General features: G+C 39.4%; 1 protein-coding gene across 4 annotated transcripts in view; it reads left to right on the top strand.

Annotated features, from left to right (window-relative positions):
• Positions 1 to 11: 11 nt before the first annotated feature.
• The window catches only part of Npr3 (natriuretic peptide receptor 3), a 66,390-nt gene continuing 40,569 nt past the window's right edge, over positions 12 to 25,832 (top strand). For 2 of the 4 annotated variants that reach the window (XM_015496386.2, XM_015496385.2), the window contains exons 1-3: positions 15 to 1,291; positions 10,944 to 11,066; positions 24,615 to 24,781. In XM_015496386.2, coding sequence (XP_015351872.1) covers positions 541 to 1,291; positions 10,944 to 11,066; positions 24,615 to 24,781 — 1,041 coding nt within the window. In that variant the 5' untranslated portion in view covers positions 15 to 540. Of the gene's footprint in view, positions 1,292 to 10,943; positions 11,067 to 24,614; positions 24,782 to 25,832 lie in introns of all 4 variants that reach the window. The other 2 variants (XM_048802931.1, XM_048802930.1) reach the window with 2 other exon arrangements.

Here is a 25,832-nt window from a genome sequence, read left to right as displayed (position 1 = left end):
ACCCCCTGGAAATACAAGTCCGTCCTTGGCTCGCCATGTGTGGTAACACGCTCTGCCGCTACCACGCTATTTAAACGCGGGCTATGGATCCAGGAACCGGCGCGAATCAATGAGATCAAACGCGAAGGAGATGCACCGTGAATTACAAGCACTTGGACAAGTCTAACTTTTTTTTTTCTTTTACAAATACGCTTTCAAAAGCAACCTTAGCAACGCCCAAATAAGAAGCCACCTCTAAGCAAACAGCATATGTATAAAGGGAGGGCGAATATATATATATTTATAATAAGTATATATGTATATTACAGACGCACAGGTTTACACTCGGTGAACTTTCTTTTTTTAAAAAAACTAGTGACATTGAAGAGAAGGACTGTTCCTCTCTATCTTTTGGCGCGTTAGTGAAGGGGGTATTCTGTTTTCTTAGATCGCCCAAGGGGGCGCAGGGACCTCAGAAAGAAGAGTGGGGAAGAAAGAGGAAGGGTGGGTGGGGGGCAGAGGGTGAGTCGGCGGCGAAGGCGACCGCTTTCTTGCGGCACGATGCCGTCTCTGCTGGTCCTCACTTTCTCCGCGTGCGTCCTGCTCGGCTGGGCGTTGTTGGCTGGCGGCACGGGTGGCGGCGGGGGCACGGGCCCAGGCAGCGGGCGCCGGGAAAGAGAGGCGCTGCCTCCTCAGAAGATCGAGGTGCTGGTGCTGTTGCCCCAGGACGACTCGTACTTGTTCTCACTGGCTCGGGTGCGGCCGGCCATCGAGTATGCCCTGCGCAGCGTGGAGGGCAACGGGACCGGGAGACGGCTTCTGCCGCCCGGCACTAGCTTCCAGGTGGCCTACGAGGACTCGGATTGCGGTAACCGCGCACTCTTCAGTCTAGTGGACCGCGTCGCGGCCGCACGAGGCGCCAAGCCCGACCTCATCTTGGGGCCTGTTTGCGAGTACGCTGCAGCACCAGTGGCCCGACTTGCGTCGCACTGGGATCTGCCCATGTTGTCGGCCGGAGCACTGGCCGCGGGCTTCCAACACAAGGAAACTGAATACTCGCACCTCACGCGCGTGGCGCCTGCCTACGCCAAAATGGGCGAGATGATGCTAGCCTTGTTCCGCCACCACCACTGGAGCCGCGCTGCGCTCGTCTACAGCGATGACAAACTGGAACGGAACTGTTACTTTACCCTCGAGGGTGTTCACGAGGTTTTCCAGGAGGAGGGTTTGCATACGTCTGCCTACAATTTCGACGAAACCAAAGATTTGGACCTGGACGACATCGTGCGCTACATCCAGGCCAGTGAGCGAGGTGAGCAGGAGCGCGTCCCGGACCCCTGGTCCTAACCCATCCTCTCTCCGCGACTCTCCTTACACACCGGTCCTGTTCTCTGCAGACCTCACTGTTCCCTGTGGCGCTAAGGATCCCGGGAGGGTGTGCGCGGGGACTTGCCAGGTGTGAGCTGTTTGGCAGCGATCTTTGAGGATCGCCCATCGCTGTGGAGGGGTGTACTTAGAGGGTCCTGGGGAGGTGGAAGGGTCTGGGCAAGGAGAAAGCCGTCTTCTGCGGGTCCATGTCTGACAGGTGCTGTCAAACCACTCGGGGTTTTTCTACCCAGCTCCCTATTTGCCAGCGCAGGGTTGGCGATTAGAGGCGCACCACCAGTGCCCTGCTTCAGGGTCTGAAGCATGCCAAGGCCGAAAGAAGTTGTTACCCTCTCCATTGCGGTTGTGCGCTCCCGCTCAGTGGCAGTGTCCTAGGACGCTGTGCAGCTGCGCGCTGCCACTTGGCTCACGCCCGGGCCTCTCGATTTTCCTAGCTGCGCTTTCCCAGACCCCAGGCGTCTTTTAAAAGTCTCATTGTGTCGCTCTGTCATTCCTCCCATGACCCCTTTAGTCCCTTACAAACAAGTTTCTGTGGTTTCTACTAAAAATGCTTCGTAGTGTTTGGACTCGGGCAACACTCATTTTCCCCGGGGCTTTCGGCATCACGGTCTCTACAGCGCCCAGAACTAGACTTTTTTGCGGGAGCGCTTTCGAAAAACGGCCATTGAATCTCCTTTCCACCTGCCTCCACTCAGCGCCAAATTTTCTCGGCGGGTCTCTAGGGGGTTTGGAATAATACCCAAACTGGATAAAGTGCTCAAGACTGGAAATGGTGGCTATGGCTGCAGCGAGTATGGTGGAGGAAAGGTAATAGCGGAAGCCCCTATTGCGGCCCATTTTATTGCAGGTAGACTGCGAGGAGCGGGGTTGGTGGTGAGATCCCAGCATAGTGCAGATTCCTCCTCGGTGGTAGAGGGGTTGGCGTGAACTGCACTCAGGGAATCCCGCCTCCGATTTCCTTCAGTGCGCACGCGCTTGGAGTGCCTGGGGTGAAACCCCAGCAAAACTCTTCGCAACGCCTGTGCCACCGAGGGGAGCAGGGTTGAGCCATGCGTAGGGTGTGTCTACATCTTGGTACGGACTGGCATCTGAGCTTTGGCCATAGGGGCCAGCACAACCTAAGGCTGGGAACCTCAGAAGCAGGTGAGAGTAGGCAGAGAATACATTGAGGATGAAGCTGTAGCCATCCCGCTTCCCATCTTGGCCTCGGACTTGAATGAACACACCCTTTAGAACGAAGGGGCAGGAGGTGTTGACAGTAGGCTGCCTGGCATGTTTTGAGCATTCGAACTCCAGGCTGTCTGCGCCGAATCCCTGCCAGCTAAGCGGGCGGGGCGCGGGCTCTGCTGATTATGAAAAAGAGCATTTGTGTTCAACGGCTGCGGACTCGCCACGCTTGGCCTGGGAACCCACATCTGTTTCTCTCCGCCCTTGCGGTCCCCGGGTTGCCGCAGCCTCCTTGCAGATCTCGGACTGCTATAGCCCCCGGAACCTGCCAGGAACTAGAAGTTGGAGACTTCTTAGGGCTGGTTGGGGTTGGGGGTGTGTCTCTCTATCGGCGAGATCCGTGGTTTGCAAGCGCGTGTGTGCTGCCTTTGCTGGACTGGTTCCAGTGGGCAGTCAGAGACCTCAGCGCACGTGGCGTGGGATACAAGGCAGAGTGGATCTGTTTGCCCAAGTGAGGGTAGATCTCAGCCAGGGGCCTCTCAACCTCACATGAGTTGCTGAGGCCATATAGCACAGGGAGGGCAGTAGTCCTGTGGTGGGCCTGGGGGGCTGGTGGCCTCAGGCTTTAGAGGATTTGGGCTGCCTTGTGTGGCTACTGCACGCTCCCTCCCCCCTTTTTGTGTTATATATACATATATATGTATATATATATGTATATACATATATATATGTATATACATATATATGTATATATATATCTGTCTATATTACACATTATATATAAAATTTATATATGTACTATATATATCTCAAAGCCTCATAGATATTACCAAGTCTCTGCTTTTTTTTTTCCCTTCTACATTTGAATTTAGCGATGAAAGTTTGCTGGGCTCAGGTTTATACCTTACAGGTGATAAAGTTATGATTTTTATGATTCTTACTTTAAAATATATTTCCAACAAGGACCTGACATATATTCGGAAATATGAAATAAAATAGTTTCTTTCCTAAACCATTTTCCCTACCTTCCAAATTCCTTACTCTCAGGAGAGAAAGTTGCTTGATAACAAAGATCTCAGGGGATCTTCTACAAACACATTCAGTTATTCTTTACCATAAACAGTTAATGTGTTAAATAGGGGGTTCAGTTTCAGTGGAGTCTGTAGCTCAGCCACTCACTGGCTGGTGAATCTTGGGCTGCTATTGAGCTCTGTACCTGGGACTCTTTAGGTAAAATTGGGTTAGGGAGAGTGCCCAGTCTTTGGGATGATGGGAGGAACTAACTCCTGGAATGTGCCGAAACAGTGCCAGACCCATAGTAAGGGTTCAATAAATGTGGTTTTATCATAATGGTTGTTACTTCATATATGTGATGATAAGCACCTTTACTGAGAAGGAAAGGTCCTGCCATGGGAGAAAACCCTGGGTTGAGAAGCAGATGCTTGGGGATCTGGTGTCTTAACTTACCAGCTTGGGTTTACCTGTGCAAGGCACTGTGCAGGAACTTCCTACCCTGAGGCACAGGGACTCTGGTGAGAATTAGGCCTCTTCAAACTGATGTTTGTTGGTTCTGATTTGTGCATAGGCTCTTTTTTTAGAAATAATGATTTTTATTTAAAATAGATTCACTTGTACACCTGACTACTACCCTCAATATTCCACGCTTAATGGTAAATTTATTTTAAAAAAGATAGAATGGGCTAATTTTTTCAAGCAATGAAAGGCAGTCATTGTTTTGTTTATACACCTTAAAAGTGTACAGATGTAACTGACAGTATTTCTGCCTTTGAAAATTCCTTATTAAGGATTATGAACTAGAGTATTCTCTAGAGAGTTCCTTTGCCCCTTCTTTTGCAGAGAACATTTTTAGCACTTGTTTTTGTGCTATGCTTGACTTCATATTTAAATCCAAATGAATATTTTAATCTCTTAAATGGCACTCTCAATGGCACTATACAATGGCACTATCCCAAATAATCATATGACTAATTTTTTTTACTATGGATTGTACTAAATCCATAAACACTAAAAGACTTCAGTTATTTTTTCATCTTCGGGAGTTACTAAATGTAAGTCAATAATTTAAAACCATTTTTCCTCTCATGTCTTTAGCTTATGTCACCAACATACACATGACTGAGCATACATTTTTAAAATAATGGTCTTTATTTAAAACGGACTCACTTATGCATATGAGCACTGCCCTCAATATTCCACACTTACATGATAGATAATGAGCTATATCCCCAACCGATAGATTTATCTTTAAAAAGACAGAGTTAGAATTAAGTCATTTTTTTCAAGCAATTAAAGCCAGGAGTTTTTCGTTTATATACCTTATAAAATGCAGTACTCAGAGTATTCTACACACAAGATTTTTTTTTAAATGAAAAACTGGAGTTTTATTATTTTAGTTGTTAATATGTCATCAAACTGGGCCTAGGTAATAGCTGTAGAGATAATAGTAATTATTCAATACAGGAATCATCCATTTTTAGTAGTCTCGGGTAAATGAGTGGTAAATGATAAAGTGGTTGATCAGAATTTCTAAATAATGCACTATAAGTGTAAAATAACATACACAGAATAACATGGGAAAAGAGAAGCACTGTAGGCTGCAATGCAGAAATTCCAGACCTTTTTTGTTGTGAACAACAAAAAAGAAGATATATCTCATTTTTGCAAACAATATCCATTGCTATTAAATGTAGAAAACAGCCAGAGAAAACTTTTTTGAAAAAAAAATAGATTTTAATTTAGCAAAATTAATTATATAGCCACATAATTTAAAGTCAGAAAATTATACAAATCTGATTAAGAAAACTTTCATTGCTTTCTACTCCCCATTTCTTACTTTCCAGAGGCAATCATTTTTAGATAATGTAGCTTTCTTGTAGTCATTTGTCTTTATATCTCTAAATAACAGGTTATTTTTGATTTTGTCAGTTTTAGACCTTCTCTCTTGATATCCCCATGGAAGATGATGATCAAGGTCGCTTTTACTGTCTGTTAACCACATACACATTTTCCTTTTAACATGGACCTGTCAAAATTTTGTTTAGCTCAGTATTCAGTATCAATATTATTATTTTCTTCTAAATACTGTTCACAGTCAAGACATGCAGGTTACTAGGATGACACTATCTTTCTTGCTCCGCTTTCAGGCTTAGGGTAAAAATTAAAAACAAAAACAACCTTTTTTTTTGTTGTTTGTTTTCTTAGTTTCCTATGGACTTAAAATTAAACCTTACAAAATTATCTGTTTTAAGCTCCTGAGATGCTTCAGTGTAGTCGTGTTTGAGCTATACTTCACAGTTGTCATTCTGCGTTATTCCTTTAATGTCTTCCTAGGTCTCCAGTCACCTGTATTTTTGAGCTAGGTCCTAGTGCTCCTGTTTTTTGCTTCAAGCCCTTGTTTGGGGGAAGCACATCATCTAGGAACTTTCTGAGAAAGAATGAATGAGAATTTTCAGACTTGTCACAAGTGGAAATTTCTTCATCTTGCCTTTAAACATGATTGTAGAATTCTAGGTTGGAAATAATTTTCTCCCAACATTTGACAACATGCTCCGTTGTCTTCTAAATCCTGATGTTATTATTAGGAAGCTTGAATAGATTCAGATTCTGGAAGTAATCTTATCCCCCCCCCCCCCCGCTGAAAAGTTCTAGAATCTTCTCTTTACTCCCAGTGTTTTAACATTTCATTAGGATGTGCATTAGTGCCAGTATTTTGCCTTATTACTCTTGGTAGGCTGCTTCTTTCCAGAAACTCTTGTCTTGTAATTCTTGGAAAAATTCTTAAATTATTTCTTTGATGAGTGTTTATTTGTGATGTGTGTGATGTGTGTATGTGTGTATATATTATGTATGTACCGAGCCACATCTCCTTCTTTGAAGATTTTTATCCCCATTCCTTTTCTCTTTCTAGATTTTTTTTCTTATTTGGATTGATCTTCTATTTTTATGATTTTTTTCCTATATACCACCTGATTTATCTTTAAATTTTTATTTTTCATGGTTGGAGGGTTTTCAGATTTTTATTTTTGCATTTCTTCCAAAATTACTATTGAGTTTGGGTTTTTCATTTCTTTTATCACACTTTTGGCTTGCAGGATGTGGTACACTTTGTCTTGCCTCCATGCAGTAACATCTATCTCTCTTTCCCTTCCAAATTTAGAGTTAAAAGGAACATAGGTGCAGAAATAAGATGGAGAATATGAAAATGACCTGTTTATTATTACTTAAATGGATTGGAGAATGTGGATTTAGATCTGATGCCAAAAGGGCCTGCTTACTAGTACTTCCTCCCCAAATTAGGCAGAGACATCTACCAAATCACAGCCAGTGCCTTGAAGCTATAACTTCCCCCTTCAGGAGCAGTAACCCATAAAGGATACTCTCTGTTAGTAGACACATCTCAAAGGGGAAGAAAGAGGACAGGGCCTGGAGCGCCCAGTATCTTCTTTCAGACTCACCAAACATACAATCTCTCCTTTTCCTCTTGCTGGGAAACGTTACTGATGCTGGTGGGTAGTATATTTCTCTGGAATTTTCTAGGCACTTCTCATACTTCTTGCATACTTTCCAAATCTGTTTATGCCACTTGTGCTTATTACTTAATTTAATTAGTTATTGTATAAACTGATTAGACATGAATAGGAAGAGAAAGCTATTTCAATGAAAACTATTTAAAACCTTTTGATAAACTGTATAAAGACAAGTTGCTAAAAATACTTGCTGTTTACTTAGGCATGAATAAGACAACTGAAGGAGATCAGAGAGCATCATAAAAATTTGGGATTCTGCATTCTGACTGCTTTGCTAGAGTCATTAAATACTTGCTTCAACTTGCACTGAAACTTGATGATAGTGTATGTTATGGATTTGTTTTATTCAAGAAAGACAGTGAGCTGCCCATGAACTTGGGAATTAGGGGTTCCTTTTGAGAGTAAATCACAAGATTAACACAAAATGGTAAGATTGAAAATAATCAAAGTCTGCATAGTTAGATAAATGCTGTGTTATAACACTTTTGCTCAGACTCAGTGGGTACTAACATTTAAAGAGAGAATGTGCCCCTCAGAAGGCTTGGGGTAGTGTTGATGGGGACAGAGGAGGAGATGAGCCAGGAGTTTAAAGATAGGAGAAGAAGCCACAGAAGCCAGTGTTGGGCAGAACACACCCATGACCTGGGGAAGCATGTGCTCTGGCCCTGAGGCATAGTCTGTTCAGTCCTAGGCTTATGTGGGTGTTTAAGGTTATCAGTGGCTGATGCCTTTGGATGCCTGAATCCTTCAAATTGATTCTGATTCCATCCTCACTGGCATCTTACTGCTCATCATTTGCCCCCCACCCCCACCCCGTTGGCATGCCCAAGGTACAGGGCAAGTTGACCCAAATATATTCATGGCCATTCTGGTCTCCATGAAATTTAAGTAATCTGCAGCCATAAATATCTGATGTAGGTTATTGGAAATCTGCCCCTAAGCAACTACTTTACTCTCTATGTAATGGCAGAATCAGGTTTTGCACATGGGAACTGAGAAATACACCCTAGACTACAAGCAGTTGATTAAAAAATGATAAGGACTGTCTAGTAGGCAGCCAGATAGAGCTTTCTGGCTCCTTTCTGGAGACGCTTACTCCTGGAGTCCATATTCTTCAAACTTGTCTGGCCTTACCTCCTAGCTGGCTATTTTGTGGGACATCTTGACTGTTTTTTTTTTTTTTTTTTTTTTTTTAAGTGAAAGGGCCAGATTTGAATGAGAGCTACAACAAGGTTCTTTCATAATGAATAATTAGGAGTTTCTTTGAGAGCTTCCCCACTGAGATATCATGACATTTGTTTATCCTAAATGCATACAACAGTATTTCCAAGCATAAGCAATACCTGCTCCCATCGTTATAGGTCTATTAGCAGTTTTACACTGTTTTAAAAACTTGTTCTCTAAAGCTTTTATCCCATGCACGGAGCCCTTTTGTAATACGAAATGACAGAATCAAGACCTAACCCTCTTGAGTTCATTTGCAGTAAACGAAATATCAGCAAGAGCCCAGCCCTCCATGCAGGTTGCCAAAGCTGCTCAGGCATAGCCTTTCAGCACCCCTGTTTTTACCAAGCACATAAACATCTTGGAGGTCTGGCATGCATCGTGATAACATGGTTTACAAAACCCAGGTCTCTGTGGGTCTCTTCTCTGCACAGTGTGTATGCATCAAATACATGGTTGCGGAGTCTGGGGACCATCAGTAGTGACCAAATTGGACAACAGCCAAGTCCTCACTTTACTTCAGCTGGTGTCCCTCTTAGGTGTCAGGCAACAATCATCTGGAGCTGCTTAAAGCCTCTCAAATCCCATAGCGTGGCTTTAAACTGAGAGGACATGAAAAGGGAACATGGGAATCTTGTTAACTATTTCCTCTGTGTTGAGACAACCTGAAAATGATGTTTTAAAATGCAGACAGTAAAATGTGTATGGAACTCACTGCATCTTCTGATATGCCAGAAAAATGTTCTTTCTATAGCCACTGAGTTTGCTTTTTAAGGGAAATGCATTTGCCATGCTATTAAGTATGAAAAGCAGTTAGTACTCTGTCTTAGTTTATAATGGGAAAATCTAGTGATTTACTTAATGTATTACTTAGGAAAAAAACCTTTCATTTTGAAATACTAGAATTGAACCCAGAGCCTTGCACATACTGGTAAGGCAAGCACTCTGCCATGGAGCTACATCCCCATCCCTTTTTTAAATTTAATTTTGAGACAGGTCTCACTGAATTATTCAGGCTGGCCTTGAACTTGTGATCCTCCTATCTCAGCTTCTGGAGTAACTGGGATTACAGGTGTGTACTACCATGCTTAATGGAAAAATCCCTTTATTTTGAAACAGTTGTGCACTTTTGGAAAAGCTAAAGAACCTTTATACAGCATTCTCCCAGATTTTCACCAATTGTAAATATTAACATTTTGCTTTTTCAATACAAATCTGTTCCCTCCCTTACCTTCCTCTTTTCTGTTTATACACACACACACACACACACACACACACACACACACACACAGATAATACGTATTTTTATAAGTACAGGATTGTTTTTCCTCTTCTTCCTCCCTTTTTGTAGACCTCCCTCCTCCTCCTCCTCTGCTTTCCAGTACTGGGGATAGAATTCAGGTCCTCACACTTGCTAGGGAAGTGCCCTACTGTTGAGTTAAATCCCCAGCCCACAATCATTGTTTCTTTTGATTTTTCCCCCAGGGCCAAGGACTGAACTCAGGGCTTTGTGCATGCGAGGCACTTTGCCACTGAGCTACATCCCCAACCCCATCATTGTTTCTTTACTCCTAAACATTTAAGGGTATGTTTCCTAAGAATAAGGAGGAGTCATGAAAAGTGATAATGCAGTTCTATTATCTAGTTCACAGGAGTTACTCAAATTTCACCACCTGTTTAAACAATGCCCCCCCCCTTTTACATATATATACTTAAGGTCCAGAGTCCAATTAAGTATCATACATTGCCATGTTTTATGTTGGGAGTCGCCCAGCTCCAAAGACTAACTTCCTCATCCCCCGAGAAGAGCCGTCCAATGGTGAGCCCTGTTGGCTCATATGATCCTTACCCACCAATCAGACTAGCCCTGCTGGCTCACATGATCCTTACCCACCAATCAGACTAGCCCTGCTGGCTCACATGATCCTTACCCACCAATCAGAAAGCACCCCATGCCAACTGTCAAACTATTCAACCATTAAACTGTCATAACTGTCAAACCACCTCTGGCTCTATAAATATGCAGAGCTGTTCCTCAACAAATGGGCATTTTCTGTTCCTTTAATTTGAAGGTACAAATATTAAGAAAATATAAAGAAGCATTCCTCCTTATAATTTCTTTCAGTGATTTTATTAATTTCCATAAAGTTACCATTTTTCCCTTTGTGATTATAGTAGTCTCCTCCTTATCTGTGGTTTTGCTGTCTGAGGTTTTAGTTACCTGTATTGAATTGTGGTCTGCAAATATTAAATGAAAAATTCTAAAAATAAACAATCACGGGGTTTTAAACACTTTTGTTATAGTATATTATTATAATTGTTCTATTTTATTATTAGTTGTTGTTGTTAGTCTCTTACTTTGCCTAATTTACAAATTAAGCTCTATCATAGGTATTTGCTTATAGGAAGAAATATGGTATATATAGGGGTTGGCATCATCCACAGTTCCAGGCATCTGGTGGGTCCTTGGAACATTTCCCCTGCAGAGAAGGGGAACTACTGTAGAAAGTACCTTATGTGAGGAGATGCTTCAGGACCCTTTAACTACCCTGTCCCATGTCCAGCACTCCAGACTGGTTTTGCATGCTTACTGTCTGCTGTGTTGGGTGTCTCACATTTGTTGTTTGTTTCTCTCTCCAGTGGTGATCATGTGTGCGAGCGGTGACACCATCCGGAATATCATGCTGGCAGCACACAGACATGGCATGACCAGTGGAGACTATGCTTTCTTCAACATTGAACTCTTCAACAGTTCTTCCTATGGTAACTCCACTTCCAGCTTCCTCCATGGTGCCAGTAATGTTACTATGCCAAGGTGTCAAAGAGGGGTTGGAAGGAAAAGTCAGACATTTGAGTTATGCCCATAGATGTGATTTCTGTAAATATGATTTTGGAAATTTGTGATTTCTTCCAAGTTACTACTCTTTAAACCTCTCCTATGTGGAATTTTGGGAGTCATCAACATAGAGAGTTGAAAACATTTAATTCCTTATAATGGATCTGGGCAATTCCCAGGGTCCATGTGATGAGGCTGTTTACACCCAAATATAGAATTTAGAGGCAATGCATATTAATGCATATGGGTGCACATTATATATGAAGAAGTGCATTTACAATGCACATTCACATACATTGTGCATTTAGTACTTAATGCAACATGATGCTGGAGTTCCTTTCAACTACAGATAAGACTGTATTATTTTTCCCTGCTAATTGTAATACATAAGTATTGTAGAAAATTTGGAAAACATAGGAAAAACACAGGGAAGAAGACATAGTTATAATTATACCACTTAGATAAAAGTACATTGTAATTTTTAGAAGTATGCACACCCTGCTTTATAAACACACACACATATACATATACATTTATTTTATAAAATATTTTTTAATAAAATGATTATATCACTAACAGTATGGCTACATAATATTTTATAATATTGACATGCTTTCTTTAATCAGTCTTATTTTTCAATATTTATGTTATTTCTAGCTTTTTGCTGTTGAGAACTGTTCCACATTGAGTACTTTGTGTGCACACATGCATTCACTCACATATTTATGTATATATATTTTCTGTAAGAGAAATTTCTGTAAAAACTGCTGACTCAAAAGTTATATGCATTTAAGTTTTGACAAGTATTGCTCAGTTGTCCTGTGAAGAGGTTTACCAGTTTATACTTTTGCATACAGAAGTATGAGATTATCTGTTTTTATTATTCTTGTCAACATTGTATAATCTTTATTTCAAATTATTTTATTTATTTGAATTTCTTAGTATATTCATAAGCAAAGATATGCAGTTTTCTTTTTTCAACATAAATATTTTAAATAATTTTAAATTTTAATAATATAAAGTTAATAATTTTAATGTGAACAGTTTTGTGACTCTTACTACATTGATGCTGTGGTTCAACTACCACCTTTTAATATTTTTTAAAACAATATTAATTTAAATCAAATGAATTAACATTTGTCACATTATGTTATTTTTATGGTGATACTTTTGAAACTTACTCTTAGTTATTTTTGAAATGTGTTTCCCTCTATGACACTTTTGTTGAGTTTATTTTTGGGTATTTTATGGTTTTGGTGGTTCTTATAATCATGATCTTTTCTGTTACATTTTGTACTATAGTTATATAGAAAAACCTATGAGTTCTTATTAATTTTTTAAGAATTCTGCTAATTGAATCCTGTGTTCTAATTGCTTCTGTGTCATTATCACATTACAGTAGCAGCATTTCCTCTTTTAATAGTCGAACATCTTTTTTCTTATTGGCAAGATCCTAAAAAGTGATATTATATAACAGTGGTAATACTTAAGTTTCTGACCTCTTGTCTTGAAGTAGATGTTAAAGTATTCTTTTATACTTTAAAGTATGTGAATTGTGGGCTGAGGTTGTGGCTCAGCAGTGGAGCGCTTGCCTAGCACGTGCAAGGCCCTGGGTTCGATCTCAGCCCCACATAAAAATAAATAAAATAAAGGTATTGTCCAACTACAACTAAAAAATGAATATATTTTTTAAAAAGTATGTGACTTGTGATTTTAAAAATAAGGGTTGAATGTTGATTTTATCAAATGCTTTTGCCCCATATTTTTAGTAAATTTCATAATAGTAAGCTATCATAACATTCTTAGAAGTAAGTGTACTGCATTATGATGGTATTTTGAGATGTATTACTGAATTTAAGGTTTTAGTATTTTATTTGGATTTTGAATTTGTATTCATGGGTGAGGTTAGATAGTAGTTTTCTTCCTTAAGGTGATATTGCTAGATTTGAATGTGAGGTTTGCACTAACTTTATAGAATTAATTTGGACACATTCTCATTTCAAATGCTTTGGAACAGTAAATATGTACCATAGGTACATCCCTTGAAATATGAAAACAATTCAACTCTGTATTTGGAATTCATTTCTGCTAGAGGTAATTGTTGGACAACTTTTTACAAAAATCTTTTTATTTTAGAATGATTTTAAACTTATAGAAAACTTGCAAAAATAATATAGAGAGTTCATGTATATGTTTTACCAAACTTCCTCTAATGTTAATAACTAAACCAATTATCAACTAAGACAATTTACATTTTTAGAGTACTACTAACTAAACTTCAGGCTGTATTTGAAATTTACCACCTTTCTTCCTAATGTTCATGTTATGTTGCATAATCTGATCTAGTGACATAGCTGGGTCATATGGTGGTCCCATGCCCAGTCTTTTGAGAAACCTGATTTTTGCTGTAGTTGTACTAATTTACAATTCTACCAACAGTGTTCCTTTTTTCTTCACATCCTCTTCAGCATTTATTATTGTTTGTATTCTTGATGGCTGCCATTCTGATTGGAACACTGAAAACTCAGTGTAGTTTTGATTTGTATTTCCCTACTTTCTATTGCTGTTGAATATTTTTTTCATATATTTGTTGGCCATTTGAATTTCTTCTTTTGAGAAGTATCTGTTTAGTCTATTTCCCATTTACTTATTGGTTTATTTATTTATTTATTGTGGTGTTCAGTTTTTTGAGTTCTTTATATATTCTGGATATTAATCCTCTGTCAGAAGAACAGTTAGCATTTTTCTCCCATTCTTAATTGTTTCCTTTACTCTGAAGGAGTTTTAAATTTGATGCCATCCCATTTATTAATTCTTGGCATTGTTTCTTGAACCTTAGTATTCCTCTTGAGAAAATTATTGCTTATGCCTATGTGTTGAGTGTTAATCTTACATTTTCTTCTAGAAATTACATAGTTTCTGGGCTAATTCCTAGCTCTTGATTCATTTTGAATTGGCTTTTGTGCAGAGTGAGAGATAAGGAAATAGACTCATTCTTCTACATATGGATAACCATTTTTTTTTCCAGCACCATGTGTTAAAAAGGCTGTCTTTTCTCCAATGTATGTTTTTGGCTCCTTAGTATTGTATCAGATGACTGTGTTCCTGGAATTTTTCTCCAAGTCTTCTGATATGTATTGTTGGTATACGTGTATGGGGATTGCCTTGAGCTCGTATATTGCTTTTGTAGTATGATTATTTTAATGATATTCTGCCTATCCTTGAACAAGGATATCTTGTATCTTCTTCAATTTGTTTCTTCAGTATGCTATAATTTTCATTGTAAAGGTATTTAACCTCCTTCGTAGATTTATTCCTAGGTATTTTTTTTAGGCTGTTGTGAATGGGATTGTTTTCTTGGTTTATTTCTCAGCAGATTCATTATTGGTATATAAGAAAGGTATTGATTTTTGTATGTTGATTTTGTAACTTGCTACTTTGGTGAATTTGTTTATTAGCTCTAGCAGTCTTCTGGTGGAGATTTTTGGATGTTCTAAATATAAGATCATATCATCTGCAAACAGGGATAATTTAACTTCTTCCTTTCTTATTTTTATCCCTTTTCCTTTTTTTTTTTTCTCTTGCCTAATTGCTCTGGTTAGAGTTTCTGGTACTGTATTGATAGGAGTGATGAGAAGTAGACATCCTTGTCTTGTCCCAGATTTTAAAGGAAATACTTTCAGTTTTTCCCCATGCACCATAATGTTGGCTTTCAGTTTGTCATATGAAGCCTTTATGATATTGAGGTGGGTTCCTTCTATCCCTAGTTTCTTCAGTGTTTTTATCATGAATGAGTGCTGATTTTTGTCAGAGGCTTTCCTGTATTTATTGAGATGACTGTGATTTTTGTCCTTAACTCAGTATTCAAGTGGTGAATTTCATTTATTGATTTGCAAATGCTGAGCCATGCTTGCAATTCTGGGATAAAACCAACCTAGTCGCCCTGTACAATATTCTTAATGTGGTGTTGTTATGGTTTGGATGTGAGGTGTCCTCCAAAACTTATGTGTGAGATAATGCAACAAGTTTCAGAGGAGAAATGATTGGGTTGTGAGAGTCTTTACCCAATTAGTGATTTAATCTCCTGGTAGGATTAAATGAGTGGTAACTGAAGTGGTAGGGTGTGGCTGCAGGAGGTGGTAATTCGGGTGTGGCTTTGGGTATATATTTGTTGTTGAATATGATTTGCTAATGTCTTATGAAGAATTTTTGAATCTAAGTTCATTAGGGATATTGATCTGTAGTTTTTTTTCCTTGATGTGTCCTTATCTGGTTTTGGTATGAGGAGAATACTGGCTTCATAGAATGAGTTTGGAAGAGTTCCATCTTTATATTTTATGAAATAATTGAGGAACATTGGGATTAATGCTTTTTGCAAGGAAGATAGAACTTGGCTGAGAATCTATCTGGTCCTGGCCTTTTCATGTTGGAAGACTTTTTATTACTGCTTTTATCTCATGGATTGCCATTGGTCTGTTTACATTTTCTGTGTTCTTTCAATTCTATTTTGGCAAGTCAGATGAGTCTAGAAATGTGTCCACATCTTCTAGGTTTTCTAATTTATTGGAGTATAAGTTTTCAAAATAGTCCCTAATGATCCTCTGCATTTCTGTGATATCCATGGTGGTATCCCCTTTCTCATGTCTTCTAGTTTTGTTAGTTTAGGTTTTTTCTCTTTTTCTTCTGGTTACTTTGACTAAGGGTTTATCAATCTTATTTATTCTTTCAAAGAACCAACTCTTTGTTTCATTCATCCTTTGTATTTTTATTCTCTATTTTATCGATTTTGCCTAATTATTTTCTTTCTTCTATTTGTTTTGGAATTGGTTTGCTCTTGTTTTTCTAGGGTCTTGAAATGCATCATTATATTTTTTATTTGGGATTTTTTTTGATTTTCTTATGTAGGTGCTCATAGCTGTAAACTTTCCTCTTAGAACCACTTTCATAGTATCCAGAGGTTTTGTTATGTTGTATTGTTATCCTTGTCTGAGTCTAAAACTTTTTAAAAACTGATTTCTTCTGTCACCCATTCATTCAGAATTGTATTGTTTAGTGTCCATGTGTTTATATGTTTTCTGCAGGGTCTTGTACTGGGGTCTGCCTGGGTCTTCAGTTTGAATAGTGTCGGTTTTTGTAATGAGGTACACCAGCATTTGGGGGCATGAGTATTTATGATTCTATCTCTTCTTGTTGGAGTGTTCCCTTTACCAATATGACATTCTTTGTCTCTTTGGACTAATTTTAACTTGAAGTCTACTTTCTCAGATATGACAGTAACTATTCCTGTTTGTCTTCAGACTCCATTTGTACAGTGTATCCATTTCCATCCTTTAATGTTCAGCCTGTGGCTGTCTTTGCCTGTAAGGTGAGTCTTTATAAACAACACATAGTTGGATCTTCTTTATAAATTCATTCTACCAGCCTATGTCTTTTGGTTGAAGACTTGAGACCATTTACATACAATGTTATTATAGAGAGATGTTTATTAATTCCTGCCATTTTGATTTTTTATTTTGGTTCTATTTCTCATTTGCTTACTTTTCAAATAAGATTTATTCATTTGTGAGTTCTGGGGTTTTTTTGGGTAGCGTTTCTTTTTTTTTTTAAGTATTTTCTGTATTGCCATCTTAGTAGACATGAATTCTTTTAATGCATTTACCCAACCTGTATCTTTTAATTGAAGAATTAAGACCATTTACATTCAGGTTATTATTGAAAGATTTATACTTGTTCTTGTCATTTTGTTGATTTTTCTTTGGGTTGTTTTGAATATTCTGTGTTCATTGTTCATTGTTTTTTAACCTTAGACATTTGAAAGTTTACTATATTGGTAATATTTGATTCTTTTCATTTCTCATTTGCATGTCTACTCATCTAGTAAGATTTATTCTTTCCTGTGCTCTTGTGATTGTTAATCTTTCTTCCTCATCTGGGTGTAGTATTCCCTTAAGTATATTCTGTAATGCTGGTCTAGTGGTCATTAATTCTTTAAGTTTATGATTATCTTGGAAGGTTTGTATTTCTCCTTCAATATGAAGTTTAGCCTTGATAGTCATAGTAATCTTGATTGGCATTTATTTTCTTTCAGGACCTGAAATACATCATTCCATGCCCTCCTGGCCTTTAGAGTTTCTACTGAGAAATCTGCTGAAAGGTTTGCCTTTCAATCTAGGTTGGCACTTCTCAGTAGCAGCTTTCAATATTCTTTCTTTGTTCTGTATTTTTGACAATTTATAATGTGAAGCAGAGAGGTTCTTTTCTGATCATGTCTGTTTGGGGTTCTAAATACATCCTGTACCTGGGGATTCATGTCTTTCGTAAAATGTAGAAAATTTTCTGCTGGTATTTCCCTGAATAGGTTTTTAATTCCCTTAGCATGTATCTCTTCTTCCTTCAGTACGACAGTTATTCAGATGTTTGGTCTTTTAATTGTGTTTCAGAGTTATTCTATGTTATCTTCAATCTTTTCTTATTTTTTCTTTGTATTTGAATGGCAACTATTTTGGCAGAGTTTTCTGATGTTCTTTCTTTTGCTTTTTCCTGGTCTGTTGTTAAACTTTCAACTGAGATTATTAACTGACTTATCGTGCTTTTCATTTCTAAGATTTCTACTTGGTTTCTTTTAAAAAATTTTATCTCTTTATTGAAGTGCTCATCCAAAATCTCTTTATTGACATGCTCTTTCATGTCTTTCTTAATACATTCAGCTTTTTATTTGTACTCTTTTGGATTTTACTGAACTTTTTTTTAAAATATTTTTTTTGAATTATTTGTCCAGCATTTCATCTACTTTGATATCTTTGACATCCATTATCAGAGTTATGAACTTTAGGAGTGTCATATTGTCTTGCTTTTTCTAAATTTCTAGTGGTTCTATGTTGAGATTTGCACATCATTTATGATGAATATTTCTTTCACTTTTATGTTAGAGTTTGTTTTAGTAAATAGCCTTATCTTTATGGTGTGTCCTGGGATATTGGTTTGCTGTGTTGAGTTTAATTCTAATTCAGAGTGTACTTTTCCTCTGGTTTCTTTGACTGTGGTTAGTGGATTTTGAGAGAGTATTAATAAAAATTTTCCTTTGTTAAAATGTGCTAATAGAATTTCCCATCTTATGCTGATCAGATCTTTTCTCCATGTCTTCTTAGGCTGTGTACCCCTTGCTTAGAGCAAAACCTCGGGATTATTCACCCCCTCTTCTTTCCTTTGTGGTGCTCCTCAGGTGACTAGCAAGAGCGATTTGTGGCTGTAGTCAGTCATAGGGAAGAACACAGAGCTCCCTAGAAACAATTCTCTCCAGAACATTTGGGTTATGCACTAAGAGCAGGATAGAAGTTGATGCTGTGGCTTATCATGGAGCTAGTGCAGAATGCAGATAACCCCCAAAGTGCTCTGGAACTATGCTCTCAGAGGAAAGGGGGAACACCAGTCTTGTGACATGCCCCCCCCCCCACGTCTCTCAGGGCATAACCTCTCTCTGCCCACAGGGACACAGAGGCAGGGGAATGCTGCAGAGTGAGGTTATGGAGTTTCAAAGACCTGTGCTGTGGGGGGGATGTCGGTAGTTTCTGAGTGATCCACCAGACCTGACTCCCATGTGTCATAACACACGACTGCTTGCTTCTCCAGACTTTTATAGCTGGCCTGGAAAACCACTGATTCCCAAAGGAAGTGCCTCTGTTCCTCCATGTGTTGATTCCCAAAGCAGTAAGCTCAGACAACGGGGCCTTTCTCAAAATGTCTTCCAGTTATGGTACCATGAGAACATGTTGGCAAGTTCAGAGAACTTCTCCAGAGCCAGTTCACCTTGTAAATCTTAGGAATGTTGTTTGTTTGGCTTCTGTTTCTGCAGGATGCTGAATCCTGGGTAGTGGTGCTCAAGGGGACTCTCCCCTTTCTCTTCTATCCTTGCCAGGGGGCCCTTCTCCTCTCTCTGTCCTGCTTCTGTGCCATTGGTGCTGGGGTGTTTTCTTTCACTCTCTGTTCTCTAACCTATGTCTCTGGGTTTCTCCAAGTCCTGGCTGTCCATTGTTGAACTCTGGTGTTCTCCATTGTCATCCTCAAGGAGCAGCTAAATTCCAGTTGTTTTAATTCTATCACATGGAGAGATATGTGAGTGTTCTAATCTGCCATTTTGGAAAGCTGGATAACTTTTAAAAACTTGTTGTCCTATGAGTGGAATTTTCTCCATCTTTAAAATTTAATTGCACAGAATTATACAACTTACAAAAATTCTTGAAGTGTCTGATTAAAGTCCCCCCGCTTTTTTTTTTTTACCTTTTACACTTTTGTTCAGACTGTGGACTCTTGGGATAAATCTACATGAGAGGCTAAGCCACATATTAACTCATTTATTGATTGAACTCAGGGGTACTGAGCTACATTCCCAGTTCTTTTCAGTTTTTATTCTGAGACAGGGTCTTGCCAAGATGCTAAGGGCCTTGCTAAGTTGCAGAGGATGTCCTTCAATTTGTGATCATCCTTCCTCAACCTCCCATGTCACTGGGATTATAGGAGGGCACCACCACACCAGACCCTGACTCCTCATTCTAAGAGATAAAGGTTAATATCTTAACTCTTAGCCCTGGCAAAGTGACTAACCCTGCCCTTTTGGCAAGCCTTAGTTTCTTCTGATAGTAATAGCACTAGCCTTATGGCATCAGACTGACTAATAAATGAGGGGTGTATGTAAAATACCTAGCAAACATTTTGGAATGTAACTTTGAACAAATATTAGTTATATTTATTATTATTCTTAGTTCACTTTGACCATTACACATGGCACTTAAAATTATAATTAAGTTTCTCTAGTTGTAGTTTCTTGATAAATTTAGGGCTGGCCATACATTCTCTTATGAAACTAACAAACTTTTATCTACTGTATCTAAGGACATGGGTACATTAGGAATTATACCTACATGCACAAAACCAAGACTTTCAATTACAAAGGTGGAGATTTATTATCTCACTTGAAATAATTCCATAGGTAGAAAGTCAAAGATGAAGATGAGAATCCACAATGTCATCAGGGTACAAGCTTCTTTTGTCTTCCTGTTCCCTCAGTCTTAGTGCATGGTGTCCATTTTCAAGATCAAAGATGGTGCCTAGGGCACTAAAGATCATGTTTTAATTCTAGACAAGATAGGGGAAAGACAAGAAAGGTGAAAAGAGATCCTTCCAGTTGACTTGGTTCTTTCAGGGCTCTTCTAGAAGTCTCACTCAATAACTTTTGGTTACGTAAGATTGGCTATCATTGATTGCAAGGGAATTCAGGAATTGTATGCTTTTCCTTGTACTCACTGATACCCTAAATCAATTTGGGAATCCTTTAGTAAGAAAGAAAGGACAGTGTTTATAAAAAGGCAACTGTCCTCTTTGTTCTTGGAGCAGAAAGAGCAGATGGGTACATTCTCCTAGACCAAAGTTCTGTTATACATCATTAATAAAGGGTCTTCCTAGAGATTTTATGTTTTAAAATGTATGCTTATTAAAAGTTCTTCAATACCCACTTTCCCTATGCCTCCTCACATCAAATCCTTATACTTGTTCTAGAGAAAGCCTTCTGTTTTAATCAACATTTACTTGATATTAGATTTTTAGAAAATATGTTGGTAGTATGTCCATTTTTACTAATTACTAGATTGGTCTTGGTGAGCGCTCACAAAATATTCCCGGATTTGCCCAAATTATATGGTTATGATTCAGTACATAATATATTATGGGGTAGTTCAAATGGTTTAAAACAAGATTTAAAAGATAGGTTTAAAAATCTGGAGAGAAGATGATATATATATTATCCTGTAGAGGTTTTAATAGCATCTACTGGCGTTTTTGTCCATTGGCATTATCTTAGAATGTAAGGTAGAAAGTTATTTGGGAAATCCTATTTGAGATATTTGAAATCATTATTATTAAAATTATTATAGAGCTTTCCTGCCTTCCAAGAACTCAGAAGGCACTAATTAAGGTGCTCCATGCTTCCAAAATAATCCTGTCCAATGGAACTTTCTGTGTGATGTCTAGTTCTCTTCTGTGCCACTCAATATGGTAGCCACCAGCCATATGTGGCTGTTGAACATTTGAAAGGTGGCTAGTACGATCGATGAACTGAATTTTTAATTTTACTGAATTTAAACTTAAACATGTGTCTAGTGGCTACTAGGTTAGACAGCATGACACTACAGCATCCAATATTGTTTCCATCCACCTGTTTCTGGAAATCCTATGCTCCTAGCTTTGATGACACAGCATTCTTCTGGTTCTGTTAGCTACTCTCTGTCTCTTCTTACTCCTCCTGCCCTCTAAAAATAGCCTCCCCAAAGTGTTTGTGCTTAACCCTTCCCCCTCTCTTCTTATACTCCCTTCTCCAGGGGAGGTAGCTCCTGAGCTCTAACAGTGAGCTCTGTGGAAATGACGCTCAGGTCTTTTTACCCCACACCACTGTTTCCAACCCCAGCCTGGTGGTGTTACTTGGACATTCTGTGGTCACCTTGGAACTGAACTGAAGCCATCCATCCACACCTGTTGCTCACCTCCCTCCCCGTGACTCCGCTCTTTCTTCCAATGATCACCTGATTTCCTCTTCTCCTTAGCATCCTCCCTCTCTGGCATCTCTTCCTCTCTGACTGTTGTGGAGTTTTGGAATTCCTCTGGCACAGCCCTCTACTTTCATTCTCAAGAGTGCTATCTTTTTTTTAGGATGACAAAAAGTAGTCCTAAATGTTTATTGTTGCAAACTTAATGCATTGAGAAAAAAATGTAAGAAATAAAAAGAATGAAAGTATGTCATAAGCCTCAGCAACCAGAGTGCCATTTTTTATTTTTTGGTTGTGACTTCCCCCATGTGACCTCTCACAACCTCTTGCTTGCATCACTGTGGCTGTGAATGCTCAGCGTCTCCCCACTCTAATCCACCGCTATTTCCCAAGGCATGATTCTCATCATGTCACTCTTCTGTTCCGCCCATAAATCTCCGAGGCACCCAGTTGTCTACTGAATTAAATTTGTCTCCACTGATGGGGTGTCATGCCAACCTGACCTTTGCTTTCCTAGTTTTCAACAGCACTGATATGGGACACATGGCACTAAGAAATGCCCACAGGAGCAGGACTTGCAGGTTGTGAGTGGTTACTTATTTCACTTGGCTTCAATCCATGAAGCACTATTGTTTTCATTCTTTCTTCAAGAAAACAAAACTCCAAAATTATTACCTGTTAGACTGTGGTAGACAGATTTATTGGCCTGGATTTCAATTCTTTCCCCCAAAATATGTTTTTTTTTTCCATTTCTGTAACTGAGATAGTTGCTGTTTCTAGTTCTACCGTATTTTCTGATTATATAGTATAAAGCCCCATGGAGCTGAGTGTTCTCCTTCATGTGCCCATGGAGAGAATTCTTTCCCTGAACTGAGAAACTCTAAGAAATTTCACTTCTGTGGAGTCTCGAGGCCTCGAGTCAATTAAAAATGAATCAATAAGTGTTTATTGCAGGTCTGTAAGAAATGAGTTCCTTCATGGGATGAAAATTTCCTAGGCATTCTTGAATTTGGCGTCTTTCTGGCCAATGGATTTGGACCTTAGCAAACACCACCACATTTGTGTTTTGGGGCTTGGGCACCCTGCTGGGTTTACCCAGCCTGGCGATGGTGAAGCGGACTCACCAGCTCCCTGAGAACAGGCTTGCCTTTGCTCAGACTGTAGCCTCTTCTGGGTTTGGGAGGATTCAGAGCAGAGGAGGAGGACTTTGTCAAGTTGGGTTTGGTAGCTTGAAATTTAATCTACTGCTCATTGAGCATGCATGGATCTACTCCTTAATGAATTATGTCCTCGGCTCTGTCTTATTTATCTTTTAGCAGCTCCCTGGCACATGGTAAGCAATTAATAAATGGTTGCTATTATTAGGATTGTGATTATACTGATGCCTCCACAAACACATTCTTTGTCTCTGCTTTTTCTCTTGCTCCAGACTGAGGTTCCCAGCTGCCCACTGGATGTCATACACATTTGCACCTTTGCCCGTGTTGTAGACTCTGCCAGGCCTGCCTTTCCACCCTTCTCTCCTCCTATTAAAATCCTATTCTCACATTTAGGACGAGGCTTCTCGCATGAAAACTTCCCCCTGTTTGGAGCACATTGCCTGTTCATCTATATTCTGCTCTGTTTCCTCTCCCCCAGCTCTCCTCCCCTCCCTGGCATAGTAAACTGTTAGTTCTACCCTTTAATAACTTTAGTTGTTTACATATCAGATGCTAAATTGCTCTTGAATTTGATGGAGACTATTCAAGACATTTATGATGCCCACCATGGCTGTCAGATTCTTGCATATAACATGTACATAGTTTAGATATCTTCGGTTCAGGCTGTGATAGAAATTCAAGAGCCACCAGGTCTTTATTGAACTTCTGGAAGAGTACAGTGAGCACCATAGACATGGCCCCTTATTCTAGAGACATCCTTGCTGCTTGGCTGTTGGGCTTCAGGCATTTCCTGTGCACTGGGAGCTTGAGGTGCACAGATTACTTGTGTTGGAACTTCAACAGGTTGTGTTCCTTGTATTTTCAGAGATCTCCAGGAATTATAATCATAATTCAAAGGGAAAAATTGTCAAAATCTGGGTGTCTCTGTTGCCTTTTAGGACCCCACAAGCCACATGTTTCTCAAAAATGAAATAAATAGAATAATGATTTTTCTCCATGTAACTTACCTTTGTTTTGGTGAAAGGCAGAGCTGTGAAGCAGCCAGCTCTTCAATGTCTCTGCCTCAGTTTCCTCATCTGTAAAATAGAAAGGATGATAGTACTCCCATTAGAGCATCTCATGAGTTTATACAAAATGCTCAATAAAAAAGCCTTTATTATTATTACATATGTACTCAATACATTTATTTATTATCATCAATATATTGATGGATATTGTCCAATAAATGAGAGAGATACAAATCCTCAAATTTACCTAAGTTACTTTTTACCCCAGAGAGATGCAAATTCTTTTTTTTTAAACAGTTCCAAATTTATAATACTCATGCATATCCATTGTTGTGCGTGGCTATAATCTGCTATTGCATGCTATTACTTGTGTAATGCAAAAACTTGGTTCACCTCCTTGGTTGATTTTAGGTCTTGAAAAATAAGTATGAATGGAAAGGAACAAAGGCTTACTTACTTCTTGCTCTTGTAGTTCTGCAATTCCACAGGGTGTGGGGTGCGCTGAAAATTGCAGTTACATGGTTATTATAAGGCAATTACATCAACAGGGCTTTTCTTTCTCTCTCACATTTCAAAGGAACATGTGTCCCAAGAGCCTTGTTCTCCTTTAATGATCTCGACATTGTCACATTATACCCAAGTGTAAAACTATGACAATGCCTTTTGCCCTGGCTGCCAAAAGTAACATGTAGGACACATTGCGGCTGAAAAGAGAGAATGGCCTCTTTATGGTGACTGGCCTGGAATTATAAATATTTTTATTTCTCCCGTAGGAGATGGCTCATGGAAGAGAGGAGACAAACACGACTTTGAGGCTAAGCAAGCATACTCATCCCTCCAAACAGTCACTCTACTGAGGACCGTGAAACCTGAGTTTGAGAAGTTTTCCATGGAGGTGAAAAGTTCTGTTGAGAAACAAGGGCTCAATGAGGAGGATTACGTAAGTGCTTGATTATGAGCCTAGCCCTTCAGCATTCTGAAAACAGTTTTATAATTAAGTCAAAGGTGACAAAGTGTCCCATTCTGAACCATTCAGAAATTCCGAGTTCAGGTCTGAATGTCACTGTCTCTGTGTTCCCCCGCCCCCGCCCCGGCCAATTTTCCTCCCTCCTTCCCCCACCACACCTCTATCATCTCTGCCCTTCACTTATACTTTTTCTGGAAGGAAAATTGCCTTTTTATGGGGGTCTTAATGCTGAGCAGAATGTCTGCAGACGTCCATCACCTATTCAGCTAGAAGGGATCAGGAAAAGATGACCAAAGGAGCACCCAGGTTCTGCATGCCTGATTTCTCCAAAGCATGGTGGCAGAAGTTATTTTTGGATTTGGAAATCTCTTTTGGCAATCTGTCTCTGCTTTATGGTCGGCTGCTTCTCTTTCTTGTAGACAGTACCCTTGCTCCCTTCTGCTGCAAGCTGCTGCTTTTTTAGGCTTCCCAATCCTGAAGTGCTGTTGTTACTATTGCATTTTCTAAGAATGGACTGAAGTCAGAAACTTAGCCAGGACTAAGGATTAAGCAGGGGAACTGCTTAACTGCAGAAGTCAGCCAGCTACACCTTCCTGGGTGTCTTTGTTTTACCTTGTGTCTGAGGCGTCTGTGGTATCACCATGGCAAATCCTTCCTCAGAGCAGGAAGAACAGTGGGCCCTTGGGCTGGCTGAGTAGGTGTGCTGGTTTTCAAAACTGCTTACTCTACACTATCCAAAACAGAAGCCTCCTTAATGATCGATGCATGGTTTGGATAGTCCCTGCCCAAGTTGGATCAGGACCAACTTTACAAGAGATGGTCACTTCCAAACAGGTCATCTCCCAGAGTCTTTGTTGAAATATGACAGTGTGCTGGTATTGGCATCAGACAGAACTACACTCAGCCTGTATCTCACACTTCTGCATGTTGTGTGACCTTGGACAAATTACTCAGTCTCCTAGATCCAAACTGACACCTCACTGCTGGGAAAATGCAGATAATTGGTTTGATGCTTTTAGCACTA

This window comes from Marmota marmota, unplaced genomic scaffold, assembly GCF_001458135.2.
Source record: "Marmota marmota marmota unplaced genomic scaffold, marMar, whole genome shotgun sequence".
NCBI classification, from domain to species: Eukaryota; Metazoa; Chordata; class Mammalia; order Rodentia; family Sciuridae; genus Marmota; species Marmota marmota.
This window is presented reverse-complemented; position numbering and strand designations above follow the sequence as displayed.